Source organism: Mauremys mutica, chromosome 12 (assembly GCF_020497125.1).
Source record: "Mauremys mutica isolate MM-2020 ecotype Southern chromosome 12, ASM2049712v1, whole genome shotgun sequence".
NCBI lineage: Eukaryota > Metazoa > Chordata > Testudines > Geoemydidae > Mauremys > Mauremys mutica.
In genome coordinates, this window is record NC_059083.1 from 21,761,324 (window position 1) to 21,775,378 (window position 14,055).

The window sequence follows — 14,055 nt, forward strand, 5'->3', positions numbered from 1 at the left end:
GTCCATTTCCCCCCATCTTCCCCCCTCAAATTTAGTCCTGTGGTAGGGTACGAAAGGGGGTGTTGCCATGACTACGGCCCGGGTTGCACCAGCCTGGCACCTCCAGGGTGGGGACGTGGCGGCCATGTTGGGAGTAATGCCAACGGGGCAGCCATTTTGGTGCCAGCATAGGGGGATGGGTGGCGGGGGTCACGCCAACTGGGTGGGGGCCTGGCAGCCGTTTTGGAGGTGGCGTCAACTGGCCGCGGGGGTGGGGACACAGCCGCCATTTCTGAGCGGCTGTATTGGTCTCGTGCCAACTTGGCAGCTCTGAGTTGGGGGACGCGGCGGCCATGTTGGTATCGCCATGTTGGAGCTAGGCCAAGATGGCGTCTCTGGGAGGTGTCACCATCTTGGTATCACCATCTTGGGGTTACGCCAAGTTAGTTTCTCTGGGATGTGTCGTCGGCCATTACGGGTCTCCTGCTAACTCAGCGTCTCTTTGGGGATGTGGGCGGCCATGTTGGTGTCGCCATATTGGAGCTAGGCCAGGTTGGCGTCACTGAGATCTGGCGGCCATGTTGGTGTTGCTCTGTTGGGCTCATGCCCACTCAATAGCTTCGGGTTCAGGATTTTGGTGTCGCCAGGCGGAAATCTCCGGAACATGGCAGCCATATTGGTGGCACCAATTTTTCTAGCGCCAAAGAGGGTTCACGGTGGACATTTTGCCGTGCTGACGTGCGACTGTCTCTGGGGTGGGGCAGCTGTTTATACAGGGATTCCCTCCCCCGGCGCTGAGATGCAGCCACCTCTGGGGTGGATCACAGCAGTCCCCTTTCCCTCTCTCTCACGCCCCCTTCCCACTCCTCTGCTGCTGCTGCTGTGCGTCCCTGATAAGCCGGCCACCAAACCCCCAAGTCACTCCGGAGACAGCTACGTCCGGCTCTATTTCGGTCGCTTCCTCCTTGGGTCTTGGAGATAGAGCCCCAAGGTGGTGCCCCACTGAAGGACCCTGGTGTTCGGGGCATCATGACCCCCGTCTGGATCTTACTCCTTCTCCAGCTGCGACTCACCAGAGAGGAAGGTAAAAAACTGCTTTTTATTGTCCACCCCAGAGGCGGCTGCATCTCAGTGCCCGGTGAGGGGTCCCTGTGTAAACAGCCGCTCCACCCCAGAGGCGGCTGCATCTCAGCGCCCGGTGAGGGGGCCCTGTGTAAACAGCCGCCCCACCCCAGAGGCGGCTGCATCTCAGCGCCCGGTGAGGGGGCCCTGTGTAAACAGCCGCCCCACCCCAGAGGCGGCTGCATCTCAGCGCCCGGTGAGGGGTCCCTGTGTAAACAGCCGCCCCACCCCAGAGGTGGCTGCATCTCAGCGCCCGGTGAGGGGTCCCTGTGTAAACAGCCGCCCCACCCCAGAGGCGGCTGCATCTCAGTGACAGGAAATCTAACCCCTGTGACTCCCCCTCTCCCGCAGATGTCTACATCCAGAAGGGGCAGGACCGGCTGTTCCCTTGCGGCCTGGGCGAGCGTCCCTCGGGCAGGGAAGAGGTGACGTGGTCCTACAATATCGGTGATCCTGTGTCCTCGTCGGTGCTGTTATTCCGGGTCGCGGCGGGTCAGGCCCCGAAGAAGGAGGCAGTGGCCAGGGAGCGGCTCTCCGTGTTCCCCAACCACTCCCTGTACCTGCGGGGGGCTGAGGACGGGGACACGGGGACCTACTGGTGTTCGGCGCCGGGAGCCAACGGCCACACCTACCACCTGTATGTTGTCACAGGTGGGTCGCGTCCGGCGACCCCTAGAGGGGACAGGCCCCTGCCCCATTCCCTGCCACCCTGAGCCAGCCAGTCCCTGCCCTGGGGCCGGGGGGAGCCGGCGCCCCCGAGAGGGGACAGGCCCCTGCCCCATTCCCCACCCCCCTAAGCCAGACAGTCCCCGCCCTGGGGCCGGGGGGAGCCGGCGCCCCCGAGAGGGGACAGGCCCCTGCCCCATTCCCCACCCCCCTAAGCCAGACAGTCCCCGCCCTGGGGCCGGGGGGAGCCGGCACCTCCGAGAGGGGACAGGTCCCTGCCCCATTTCCTGCCCCCCTGAGCCAGCCAGTCCCTGCCCTGGGGCTGGGGGGAGCCGGCGCCCCCTAGAGGGGACAGGCCCCTGCCCCATTCCCTGCCCCCCTGAGCTAGCCAGTCCCTGCCCTGGGGCCAGGGGGAGCCGGTGCCCCCCAGAGGGGACAGGCCCCTGCCCCATTCCCCACCCCCCTGAACCAGCCAGTCCCTGCCCTGGGGCTGGGTGGGAGCTGGCGCCCCCAAGAGGGGCCAGGCCCTGTGCCCCATTCCCTGGCCCCCTGAGCCAGCCGCTCCCTGCCTGCCATGGGGCCAGGCCCGGTGCCCCATTGCCAAACTGTCCCCTGCAGGGACCCAGACGGTGCTGACGACCGGCCAGACCAACATGACCTGCCACCAGTTCTCCTGCGCGATCTGGGACCGGCAGACGCTGACGGAGCCGGAGGTGACATGGTGGGTCGGCGGGCAGCGGGTGCAGAGCACCGGCGGGCAGCGGGCGCAGGACACCGGCGGGCAGGGCTGGCAGCTCGTCTTGTCGAGCTCGCGGGCGGCGCTGCTCCAGGCCTGCTGGAACAGGAGCGACCCGGGGGCCAGGAAGAAGAAAAGACGGGTCAGGTGTGAGCTGAACAGCTTGCAGGTCACCTTCGACCTCCCTGGTAGGGACGGGGCCAGGACGCCGGGGTTCTCTGGGCAGGGACTGGGGGAGAGGGGGGTCTAGTGGTTAGAGCGGGGGGGGGAGGGGGCTGGGAGCCAGGACTCCTGGGTTCTCTCCCCAGCTCTGGGAGGGGAGTGGGGTTTAGTGGTTAGAGCAGGGGGGGCTGGGAGCCAGGTCTCCTGGGGTCTCTCCCCAGCTCTGGGAGGGGAGGGGGGTTTAGTGGTTAGAGCAGGGGGGGCTGGGAGCCAGGACTCCTGGGTTCTCTCCCCAGCTCTGGGAGGGGCGGGGGGTTTAGTGGTTAGAGCAGGGGGGGCTGGGAGCCAGGACTCCTGGGGTCTCTCCCCAGCTCTGGGAGGGGAGGGGGGTTTAGTGGTTAGAGCAGGGGGGGCTGGGAGCCAGGACTCCTGGGTTCTCTCCCCAGCTCTGGGAGGGGAGTGGGGTTTAGTGGTTAGAGCAGGGGGGGCTGGGAGCCAGGACTCCTGGGGTCTCTCCCCAGCTCTGGGAGGGGAGTGGGGTTTAGTGGTTAGAGCAGGGGGGGCTGGGAGCCAGGACTCCTGGGGTCTCTCCCCAGCTCTGGGAGGGGAGGGGGGTTTAGTGGTTAGAGCAGGGGGGGCTGGGAGCCAGGACTCCTGGGTTCTCTCCCCAGCTCTGGGAGGGGAGTGGGGTTTAGTGGTTAGAGCAGGGGGGGCTGGGAGCCAGGACTCCTGGGGTCTCTCCCCAGCTCTGGGAGGGGAGGGGGGTTTAGTGGTTAGAGCAGGGGGGGCTGGGAGCCAGGACTCCTGGGTTCTCTCCCCAGCTCTGGTAGGGGAGTGGGGTTTAGTGGTTGGAGCAGGGGGGGCTGGGAGCCAGGACTCCTGGGGTCTCTCCCCAGCTCTGGTAGGGGAGTGGGGTTTAGTGGTTGGAGCAGGGGGGGCTGGGAGCCAGGACTCCTGGGTTCTCTCCCCAGCTCTGGTAGGGGAGTGGGGTTTAGTGGTTAGAGCAGGGGGGGCTGGGAGCCTGGACTCCTGGGTTCTGTTCCTCACTCACCCCTTGTGTTTTCCCCGGGCGCTGGGAGCAGTGAAGGACCCGCCCGCCCCCAACGTGGGGGGACCCGCCTGTAGCTCCGCCTGGATCCCGCTGGCCGTGTGCGCGGCGCTGGAGTTCCTGCTCCTCCTCGCCTTGGGGGCGGCGCTGTGGCGGCGAGAGCGGCCGGCCCAGAGGCAAGTACTGGCGGGGGGAGGGGAGTGGGGGCTGGTGGGTGAGAGCAGGGGGGCTGGGAGCCAGGACTCCTGGGGTCTCTGCCCGGCTCTGGGAGGGGAGGCTAGTGGTTAGAGCGGGGCGGGGGTGGGCACCAGGACTCCTGGGTCCCATCCCTGCGGCTCAGAAGGGAGGCCCCCTGCTCACTTGTCCCCCAATTCCCTCTCTGCAGGTCACACCTGGGCGACCCTCCCGCGCACACCCAGCCAGGTAGGTGCCCCACTGCGGATCTGTGGGGCCCGCTGGGGCGAGGGGCAGCAGCCAGCGTTTGCCCTGCCCCACTGTGGGGGGGGGGAGCAGGGCTGTGTCCGCCTTCACTCAAGGGCCTGGGCGGGGGGGGGGGAGGGATTTCTCTCCCCCCACCCCAGGAGCTGCCATCAGTTCTCATGCGGTTTCTCTCCTGTCTCCTGTTCCAGATCCTCCCGGACCCAAATCCCTGGCGCAGCTTTATGAGAACGTGGGGCTGGGATACGCAGGTGGGAGCCGGCGCCCCCTGGGGGGGACAGGCCCCCGCCCCATTCCCCGCCCCCCTGAGCCAGCCAGTCCCTGCCCTGGGGCCGGGGGGAGCCGGCGCCCCCTAGAGGGGACAGACCCCTGCCCCGTTCCCCGCCCCCCTGAGCCAGCCAGTCCCCGCCCTGGGGCTGGGGGGAGCCGGCACTCCCTGGGGGGGACAGGCCCCTGCCCCATTCCCCGCCCCCCTGAGCCAGCCAGTCCCTGCCCTGGGGCCGGGGGGAGCCGGCGCCCCCTGGGGGGGACAGGCCCCCACCCCATTCCCCGCCCCCCTGAGCCAGCCAGTCCCTGCCCTGGGGCCGGATGGGAGCTGGTGCCCCCTAGTGGGGACAGGCCCCTGCCCCATTCCCCACCCCCCTGAGCCAGCCAGTCCCTGCCCTGGGGCCGGATGGGAGCTGGTGCCCCCTAGTGGGGACAGGCCCCTGCCCCGTTCCCCACCCCCCTGAGCCAGCCAGTCCCTGCCCTGGGGCCGGATGGGAGCTGGTGCCCCCTAGTGGGGACAGACCCCTGCCCCGTTCCCCACCCCCCTGAGCCAGCCCCGTTTCCGGGGTGACTGTGGGCTCCTGTCACCCCAGCAGGGGGCGCCGATCCTGCCCAGCTGTGATAGCCCCGTCGGCCCCTGTGGAGCGACCGCCGCCCCTCGAGGCCTGTGCCGGGGTCTGGGCGGGGCCAAGCCGCGTGTCAACACCCAGCGCCCCCCGCAGGGCGGGGTCGGAGGCTCCCCGCGCCACCAGGGGCTTTCCAAGGGGAAGAGGAACCCAGGCGTCCGGCCCCCCGCCTTCCCCACCCCCAGGGGGGCTGGGGTGACAGATGGGGACGGGGCGGTTGCCGGGGGGGGGGGGTTTGGAGCAGAGAATAAAGGAGAACAGAGCAGAGTTTGTGACGGGAGTGTGGGGCTGAGAGAGAGAACACACAACCACACACAGCCAACCACAGCCGCACAAACACAACCCGACGCGATCACAAATGCACACACACAACCACACACACGCCCACGCCCTACCAAAACCACACCCGCCCACCCACCCAAGCACAACTGCACGCACAGTCTCACAATCTCATACACACACACACAGAGAAAACCAGACACAGTAACAACCACACACATGCACACAATAACATAATCCCCACAGACCCTCCCTCCCCCACAGGAACAGACACAGACACAATAACACAGTTGTACACACAGAAAACCAGACACACACACACACAAAACCCATAACACAATCACACCCACAGGGAATCTCCCACAATAACACAATCACACACCACACAAACACACCCACAGAGAACATAAGAACATAAGAGCGGCCAGACTGCGTCAGACCAAAGGTCCATCCAGCCCCGTGTCCGACAGTGGCCAGTGCCAGGTGCCCCACAGGTGCCAGGTGTCCAATGACCCCCCCGTCGCCCATTCCCAGCTCCTGGCAAACAGAGGCCGGGGCCACCATCCCTGCCCGGCCTGGCTACTAGCCACCGATGGACCCGTCCTCCAGGAATCTCTCCAGCTCCCCTCTGAACCCCGTTCTAGTCGTGGCCTTCACAGCCCCCTCTGGCGAGGAGTCCCCCAGGTTAACAGTGCGTTGGGTGGACAAATACTGCCTTGTGTTTGTGTGAAACCTGCCGCCTGGTCCTTTCACTGGGTGGCCCCTGGTTCCTGTGTTCTGAGGGGTAAACATCCCTTCCGGATTCCCCGTCTCCACACCCGGCGGGATTGTACAGACTCCAGCCTCCCCCCAGTCGTGTCTCTGCCCAGCTGAAGAGTTTTAGTCCTCGCTCCCCGCACGGCAGCCGGCCCAGACCCCCCGGCAGGTCTGACCCTTTTCCAATCCCAATGGATCGTCGTGGTGACGGGGCGACCACGTGGCACCCAGGCCTCCAGGCGGGGGCGGCCCCGGGATTTATCTAGGGGCACCATGAGATTTGCCGTCCTATTCTCGCTCCCTTTCCTGGTGCTCCGCACCGCGCCGGTCGCTTTCCTGCCCCCGCTGCGCACGGGGCGGCTGAGCTCGGAGAACCCGGCCCGGCGACGCCGGGATCGGCCTGGAGCGGGAGCCGCGTTCAGCCCCCGCCATGGTCTGTGTGCAGCTGGGAGTGTGTTTCCCCGGGCGTCACGTCGCGGTTCTCAACGTTGAATTTCACCTGCCGGTTGGTGGCCCAGTCCCCCAGTTCGGTGATTCCCTGTCGCTCTTCGCTCAACATAGTCACACGCACACAGAGAATCACACACACACACACACAGACACAGACACACACGCAGAGAATCACACACAGACACACACACACACACAGACACACACGCAGAGAATCACACACACACACAGACACACACACACACACACAGAATCACAGACACACACACACAGATCACACACACACACACACAGAAACGCACATTTACACAATAACACCCCCCCCACCGTAACTACCCAGCTACATACAACACAATTACACACACACTTACACCGCTAGACCCAATCACACCCACACAACCCCCCCCCGCACCTGTGACAGACACAGCAACAGAACACAACTGCACTGTGCCCTGCTCCGCACACACACCCTGTGCACCCCCCCCCCACAACTACACTGCGCCCTGCCCCCCACACGCCCCTAGGGGGCTGCGGATCAGGAACAAAGTCACAACCACTGGCGATCGGCGCCAAGACGGGATTTATTCTGGATGCGCTTCAGGAGAACAGATACACACCACACACAACACAACCTCACTGTGTCCTGGTGCACAATTTCACAGCACACCCAGCACAGATTCCCTGGTACACAGGCACACAGCGTCTCCGCGCCTGGCTCCACAATCTCAGCCCCACCACCCAGCCCCACCTGCCGCCGAGCTCCCAGCCTGTCTGCTCACGCCCGGCTCCGGGCGCTAACCCCGTGTGCAGCACGGGGAATTTCTGTTCCCCTGACACACGCCCAGTGCGAACAACACAACAACCGAGCTCTGAGTCACGGCCCCAGCCACAGGCCTTGTGTGTCCCAGCTCCGACCCACAGGGGATTTCAGAGAGCTGGGGGGAGCCCAGGGCTGGGCTGGCAGGGGCTGCGGGTCGGGAGTGAGGGGCACCGGCAGAGCTGGGGGGGCAAGGCCAGGCTAACAGGGGCTGCGAGTCGGGAGTGAGGGGCACCGGCAGAGCTGGCGGGGGACAGGACCGGGGTAGCAGGGGGCTGCGGGTCGGGAGTGAGGGGCACCGGCAGGGCTCGGGGCGGGGGCAGGGCTGGGCTGGCAGGGGCTGCAGGTCAGGAGTGAGGGGCAAGGGCAGGGCTGGGGGGGGACAGGATTGGGGTAGCAGGGGGCTGCAGGTTGGGAGTGAGGGGCACCGGCAGAGCTGGGGGGGGCAGGGCTGGGCTGGCAGGGGCTGCGGGTCGGGAGTGAGGGGCACTGGCAGAGCTGTGGGGGGCAGGGCGGGAGTGAGGGGAACCGGCAGAGCTGGGGGGGCAGGGCTGGGCTGGCAGGGGCTGCGGGTCAGGAGTGAGGGGCACCGGCAGAGCTGGGGGGGGCAGGGCTGGGCAGGCAGGGGCTGCGGGTCGGGAGTGAGGGGCACCGGCAGAGCTGGGGGGGGCAGGGCTGGGCTAGCAGGGGCTGTGGGTCGGGAGTGAGGGGCACCAGCAGAGCTGGGGGGGCAGGGCTGGGCTGGCAGGGGCTGCGGGTCGGGAGTGAGGGGCACCGGCAGGGCTTGGGGGGGACAGGACCGGGGTACCAGGGGGCTGCAGTCGGGAGGAAAGTCACAGCCGCCAGCGCTCAGAGCGAGACAGGATTTATTCTGGATGCGTTTCAGGACATGAGCAGAGAAAGCCGCAGCGCTGATCCTGCGCGCGCCAGCAGGGGGCAGCACCAAGCTGCTGTGCCAGTGTGTGGGGTCAATACAACACTCCCGCCCCCCCCAGCCCCTGCCCAAGCTCTGTGGGCATCAGGACGAAGAGCAGAGCCCCCCCCATTGCCCCGACACCAGCCCTGCAGCCGTGGGGCCAGGTGTGGGCGGGGCTGGCGCGGAAGGCAGTGAACATCTGGCGCCAGATGTCTGTAGTGCCAGTGAGCATGAGAGATGCAGCCAATGGCAACAATTGGGGCCAGATGTTTGGGGCGGGGGGGAGGCAGAGGGAGGAATGCAGAGGCCTGGACAGCTGGAGCCAGAGCGTCTGACCTCAGCTGCAGCCCCTGTGGATCCCACTGCTGCCACCAATGGGGCACTGGCAGCTGCGGCGAGGGGGCTCGAGGCAGGGGACGGTGCCGCAGCGCCCGGTTCTTAAAGGTGCATTTGTCCGCAGGCCGCAGCTCCCTCATTGACAGTCCCGTGTCATCGGGAGCCAGCGGGGACAGGTGGGGAAATCAGCTGCTCGCCTGTTTTTTTTGGGGGGGGGGGTTTATACAAAACTGGCAGCGTGCCGGCTGGGGCGGGTTTGGGGGCTGGAGGCTGCAGCAATCGGTAGCTTATCAGACCGAGAGTGAGACTTGGCAAGAAGAAACAGAACCAAAGAGTGAAAACGTTCGGGGGGCCACCACGAAAGAAAGGGGGATCCATTTTCCTTCTCCGGACAGACCCCGAGGGTCTTGCCCCCTCGTCCCCGGGTTATAATGATCGAAGACGACCAAGAAAAGGCCAAAGATCGGGTCTCACCTCTGGCTAACAAGCGCCCCTTTAAGAAGAAAAGGGGCGGGGCTATTTAAAGGCAAGGTCAGGCTGGATTTTTTTTGCCCCCCCCAACAGAAATGATTTCCTCTTGCCTCCCGGCTTGCGGAGCAGGGATTAGAGGCCCCGGGCGAGCCAGGCCCCCAGCACGGCCAGGCCTGCGGCCAGGGAGAGCTGGGCCCCGGCGCCCGCGGCCGAGTTGCAGAATTCGCCATTGCAGCACTCGTAGGAGGTGCTGTAGGTGATGCCGGCGAAGGTCGAGGTGTCGTTGGTGTGGCATTTCCCCTTGTCAACGCAGTTCTTCTTCATGATCAGCTTGTGGCCGGCTGGGGGCAGAGAGCGAGAGAGAGGGAATGAGAGACCGACAAATGGAGAGGGAGAGAAAATGAGGGAATGAGACAGAGAGAAATGCAGAGGGCCGGAGAACGAGGGGACACGAGAGAAACGGAAGAGGAGAGAGGACGAGGAGGGAGGGGTGTTACCTGCGCGGCCCCGGATGGTGGCGCAGAGCTGGTTGTCCTGGCAAGTGACGGTGGTGGTGTGGCAGGGGATGCCAAATATGGTGAAGTCGCATTTCAGGCACTGCAGGGCCGCTCCTGGGAACAGAGAGAGGACGGGTGAGACCAAGTCTCTCTCCTTTTTGGGCTTTTGGGGAGGGCGCAATGATCAGATTCACTAGCATTGGTGGCAGAAGTGGGATGGATATTTAGTTCTGCCCCTTTAAAAACAGCTCGAATCTGGAATTCACACGCATCCTGAGCTTGGTGCTCCAGTGACTTTCACCCAGCACACAGGGGTTACACAAAAGCACTGAGACGCACAACACCACCGTTGTATAGACACAGACAACACCCAAGCGCAATGCTGCACACCACACAAACACTGGACTAGCCTTACAAAGTGACACACACACACACACACACAAAACATTGGAAGCGGCACAGGTACACACAACAGACATCCGAAACATGACACAAACACACAAAATCCACAGCTGTAAACCAACCACAAAGGTACCTGCAAAAACACGCCGAGAAGGCCACACCCACATAACACAAACGTGGGCCCGCAAAACCCCACCAGCACACACAAAACACAAGGGCCCACAAACACGGGCACGCCAAACAGGGCGACACACACACAAACCCCATGGGGACGCGCCGCAAAGAACCGGGGCGGCACACACGCCACAAAGCTGGGTGGACGCACAAGGACAACAGCACACAAAACACACCCGTGAAAAGCTAGGCGGGTTTTGGCAAACGAGATTTCAAACCACGGGAAAAAACAACCCAGCCTGGAAAATTGGACTCAAGGCCAAACCAAATCCAAATGCCTTCCCCGTGTGTCAGGCGGGCGTGTGGCCGCTGCCCAGCAATTCCCTTGCCCACTGGGTCCCCCCGGCTCCGGCCAGCGCCCTGCCTGAGCCGGGCCGAGGGCGAGACACCTCCCAGCTGCCCCCTTGGCCGGGAAATGGGGGGGGGGGAGCCGGGCTGGGGCTGGCGTTGATCCGCAGAGCAGAGCTTCGTGTGCCCCCCGGACTGGCGAGGAAGCAGGAAAACAGCCCCCCCCCAGACCCATTTCCAAACTGTAGGATGAAGAAAGGGAGTCGTCTGCTGGAAAAGAACCCAGGAGTCCAGGCTTCCAGCCCCCTCCCCTCCCCTCCCTGGTTTAACCACTACACCCCACCCCACTGCTAGAGCCAGGGAGAGAACTCAGGGGTCCAGGCTCCCCGCCCCCCCCCCCCATGATCTAACCACTAGACCCCACTCCCCTCCCAGAGCCATGGAGAGAACCCAGGAGTCCTAGATCCCAGCTCCCTCTGCTCTAAGCCACCACCCTCCACTCCCCTCCCAGAGCTGGGAGAGGACCCAGGAGTCCTGGATCCCAGCTCCCTCTGCTCTAACCACTAGCCCCCACTCCCCTCCCAGAGCTGGGAGAGAACCCAGGAGTCCTGGATCCCAGCCCCTCCCTACTCTAAGCCACCAGCCTCCACTCCCCTCCCAGAGCATGGAGAGAACCCAGGAGTCCTGACTCCCAGCTCCCCCTGCTCTAACCACTAGATCCCACTCCCCTCCCAGAGCATGGAGAGAACCCAGGAGTCCTGGCTCCCAGCCTGCCCCCACACCCAAATCCTACTAAACTCCCCATCCTGGGAGTGCAACATCCAGGTGGGTGGGACAGTTTTTAAAGGCAGGTTTAATCAGGGTTGCGGGTGAGTCTGTTGGGTGGGGCACGACCTGGGGGGCAATAGAAAATAGGGGGTGCAGTTTCCCACAGAAAATGCAAGTGTGTGTGTGTGTGGGGGGGGTTCTGGCTACATCCCGGGGCCTCAGGAAAAGCCATGAGTTTGGGGGACCATCTGCCAGCGAGGGGGGGCTGGGAAGTGGGCAGACTTGGGGGCTAGCAGGAAAGTCGGGTGGGGGGGTGCTCCCAGCTCCAGATTGGTGGCAGCGGTGGGGTGAATCTTCGCCAATTTGCCGCCAGAGAGCAGAGGTGTGAGCCCTAAAACCCGCGAGCCCCTCTGAGCCCCGTGGCCGGGGGGACACTTAGGGGGTTGAACCGCAGGCCCAAAGGGGGGGAGGGCCCCCCCATTTCCGAACAGCACTGTTCAGAGCCACTCCCGCCCCACTCTCCCCAATTTGGTTTGTTGAGTGGCAAAATTTCCCCCCAGGGCTCGGAAGGGAACCTGGCAAAGACGGCGGGTCCCGGGAGATTTTCCTAGGGGGGGAGAGGGAGTTGGGGGGGGGGGTTGTGTGGGGCAGGGCTGGGGCTTACCGATCCCGACAAAGCTCAGCACGGCCAGGCACAGAAGGAGCACTCTGCCCATGGTCGTCGAGGGGGTGGAAGATCAGACAGTCCTTGGGCTGGGCGGTCGGAGGAGAGTCAGTCGGGTTGTGATCTGTGCCGTTATATATATACACATTGGCACCAACACACACACACACACATGGGTGTGGCAGGGGCCTGGTGCCAGGGACAGCTGCAAAGGGGGGCAGGCCACATGATCGCCGAGGGGTATAAAAATAGGCAGCCGGTTAGTGAGTCAGAGAGAGACGGCAATGCAAGGAGACTAGGTGTAAACACGCAAACACACAACCCAGCTACACACACACACAGAGACATGCCCCATCTACATGCCAACTACATCCACCCAGCTACACACACACAACCCAGCTACACACACACCAACTACACCCCTCCAGTTACACACACACACACACACACACTGAGACATGCCCCATCTACATGCCAACTACATCCACCCAGCTACACACACACAACCCAGCTACACACACACCGGCTACACCCTCCAGTTACACACACACACTGAGACATGCCCCATCTACATGCCAACTACATCCACCCAGCTACACACACACACACAACCCAGCTACACACACACCAACTACACCCCTCCAGTTACACACACACACACACACACACACTGAGACATGCCCCATCTACATGCCAACTACATCCACCCAGCTACACACACACAACCCAGCTACACACACACCAGCTACACCCTCCAGTTACACACACACACACACACACACGTAGTAGTTAGCACTACTGCTCGGTACACTTTAAGCTTTGTAGCAAGGCTTATTCCACGGCGGTCCCACACGTTGGTCAACAGTCTGCCAAATGCAGAACTTGCCTTAGCGATTCTGCAGTTGACCTCGATGTCACACACTGAGACATGCCCCATCTACATGCCAACTACATCCACCCAGCTACACACACACAACCCAGCTACACACACACCAGCTATACCCCTCCAGTTACACACACACACACAGACATGCCCCATCTACATGCCAACTACACTCACCCAGCTACACACACACAAAACCCAGTTACACACCCACAAACACCCTAGCTACACACAGACACACCCACCACCCCAGCTACACCCCCCAGCTACAACCCAGCCACACACACACACATATACACCCGCCAGCCACACACACACACATGCCCCAGCTACGACCCAACTACACACACACAGAGTAACCGGTAGAAAGACACAAACAGGGATAAATAGGTAAACAAATAGAGAAACACACCCACACTGACAACAGACACAACAACAGCGACCCAGGATGGAAGGTCTAGTGGTTAGAGCGGGGGGGGGCTGGGAGCCAGGACTCCTGGGTTCTCTCCCTGGCTCTGGGAGGGGAGTGGGGTCTAGTGGTTAGAGCAGGGGGGGCTGGGAGCCAGGACTCCTGGGTTCTCTCCCAGCTCTGGAAGGGGAGTGGGGGCTGGTGGATAGAGCAGGGGGGGCTGGGAGCCAGGACTCCTGGGTTCTCTCCCCGGCTCTGGGAGGGGTCTGGGGGCTGGTGGCTGAAGCATGGGGGAGGGGAGCCATGATGTCACAGGTGGGAGGAGCCGGACCCCCATGAGGTCACAGCCACAATGACATCATCGTGGGCACCATGTGAGAGGTCAGGAGGTGGGGGAGGTCCCCGCCCTGATGAAACACAAGGCATCATGGGACACACGGTGTCAGCGCCATGGCAATGCCGACGAGATCATACGTCATGGGAGGTCAGCTCAAGGGGGTGATCAGCCACATGGGGTCAGAGCCATGGCAACGCCCAGGGGGTCAGAGGTCACACAGCCAAAGAGTTCAAAGGCCAAGTGGGGTCACAGGACACATGAGGTCAAGGAGGTCATGGGCTACATGAGGTCATCACTATGGCAACCGTATGGTGCTCATCGTAGCCAGGTTAACACCATGGCGACACTCAAGAGGTCGCAGGTCCCCACCGTGGCAACGCCAGAGAGGTCATAGGTCATGGAACTCCATGTGGGTCATAAGGCACCTGGCAGCATCGCCACGACAACAACATGGGGATGACCGGCCATCTCCATGGCAACACTGGGGGTACCAGGGGCCTGTGGGTCGGGAGTGAGGGGCACCGGCAGAGCTGGTGGTTTGGGGGGCAGAGCTGAGGGGGTACC

General features: G+C 63.4%; 2 protein-coding genes and 1 long non-coding RNA gene across 4 annotated transcripts; 2 read left to right on the top strand and 1 right to left on the bottom strand.

Annotated features, from left to right (window-relative positions):
* Nucleotides 1-156: 156 nt before the first annotated feature.
* On the top strand, nucleotides 157-3,790 carry LOC123346621 (lymphocyte antigen 6 complex locus protein G6f-like). Its single transcript, XM_044984099.1, has 4 exons — nucleotides 157-1,063; nucleotides 1,453-1,752; nucleotides 2,386-2,650; nucleotides 3,748-3,790. Exons 1-4 carry the CDS (start codon nucleotides 1,009-1,011, stop codon nucleotides 3,788-3,790), a joined length of 663 nt encoding a protein of 220 aa, XP_044840034.1. The 5' UTR covers nucleotides 157-1,008.
* Nucleotides 3,791-4,096: 306 nt separating this feature from the next.
* Nucleotides 4,097-5,217, top strand: LOC123344953. The gene is made up of 3 exons (XR_006572678.1): nucleotides 4,097-4,136; nucleotides 4,343-4,402; nucleotides 5,012-5,217. It is a non-coding gene; the product is annotated as an uncharacterized LOC123344953 (long non-coding RNA).
* A 2,831-nt stretch (nucleotides 5,218-8,048) lies between these two features.
* LOC123344926 (protein Bouncer-like) lies at nucleotides 8,049-13,791 on the bottom strand. Of its 2 annotated transcripts, XM_044981434.1 has the most exons (4): nucleotides 13,629-13,791; nucleotides 11,863-11,986; nucleotides 9,567-9,680; nucleotides 8,049-9,410 (listed from the first exon to the last, which is right to left on the bottom strand). In XM_044981434.1, exons 2-4 carry the CDS (start codon nucleotides 11,912-11,914, stop codon nucleotides 9,202-9,204), a joined length of 375 nt encoding a protein of 124 aa, XP_044837369.1. In that variant the 5' UTR covers nucleotides 11,915-11,986; nucleotides 13,629-13,791; the 3' UTR covers nucleotides 8,049-9,201. The 2 variants fall into 2 exon arrangements, with proteins under 2 accessions (XP_044837369.1, XP_044837368.1); XM_044981433.1 differs by lacking the exon at nucleotides 13,629-13,791 and having other exon boundaries at nucleotides 11,863-12,260.
* Nucleotides 13,792-14,055: the final 264 nt, after the last annotated feature.

What these genes read in the sequence shown, in the direction of transcription:
- LOC123346621 (XM_044984099.1), top strand. Translation starts at nt 1,009, where the DNA reads ATGACCCCCGTCTGGATCTTACTCCTTCTCCAGCTGCGACTCACCAGA. An exon ending in GCGACTCACCAGAGAGGAAG is followed by an intron (nt 1,064 to 1,452) that starts GTAAAAAACTGC and finishes CCTCTCCCGCAG; the next exon opens with ATGTCTACATCCAGAAGGGG. An exon ending in CCACCTGTATGTTGTCACAG is followed by an intron (nt 1,753 to 2,385) that starts GTGGGTCGCGTC and finishes TGTCCCCTGCAG; the next exon opens with GGACCCAGACGGTGCTGACG.
- LOC123344926 (XM_044981434.1), bottom strand. Translation starts at nt 11,914, where the DNA reads ATGGGCAGAGTGCTCCTTCTGTGCCTGGCCGTGCTGAGCTTTGTCGGG. An exon ending in GCTGAGCTTTGTCGGGATCG is followed by an intron (nt 9,681 to 11,862) that starts GTAAGCCCCAGC and finishes CTCTGTTCCCAG; the next exon opens with GAGCGGCCCTGCAGTGCCTG. An exon ending in CACCATCCGGGGCCGCGCAG is followed by an intron (nt 9,411 to 9,566) that starts GTAACACCCCTC and finishes CTCTGCCCCCAG; the next exon opens with CCGGCCACAAGCTGATCATG.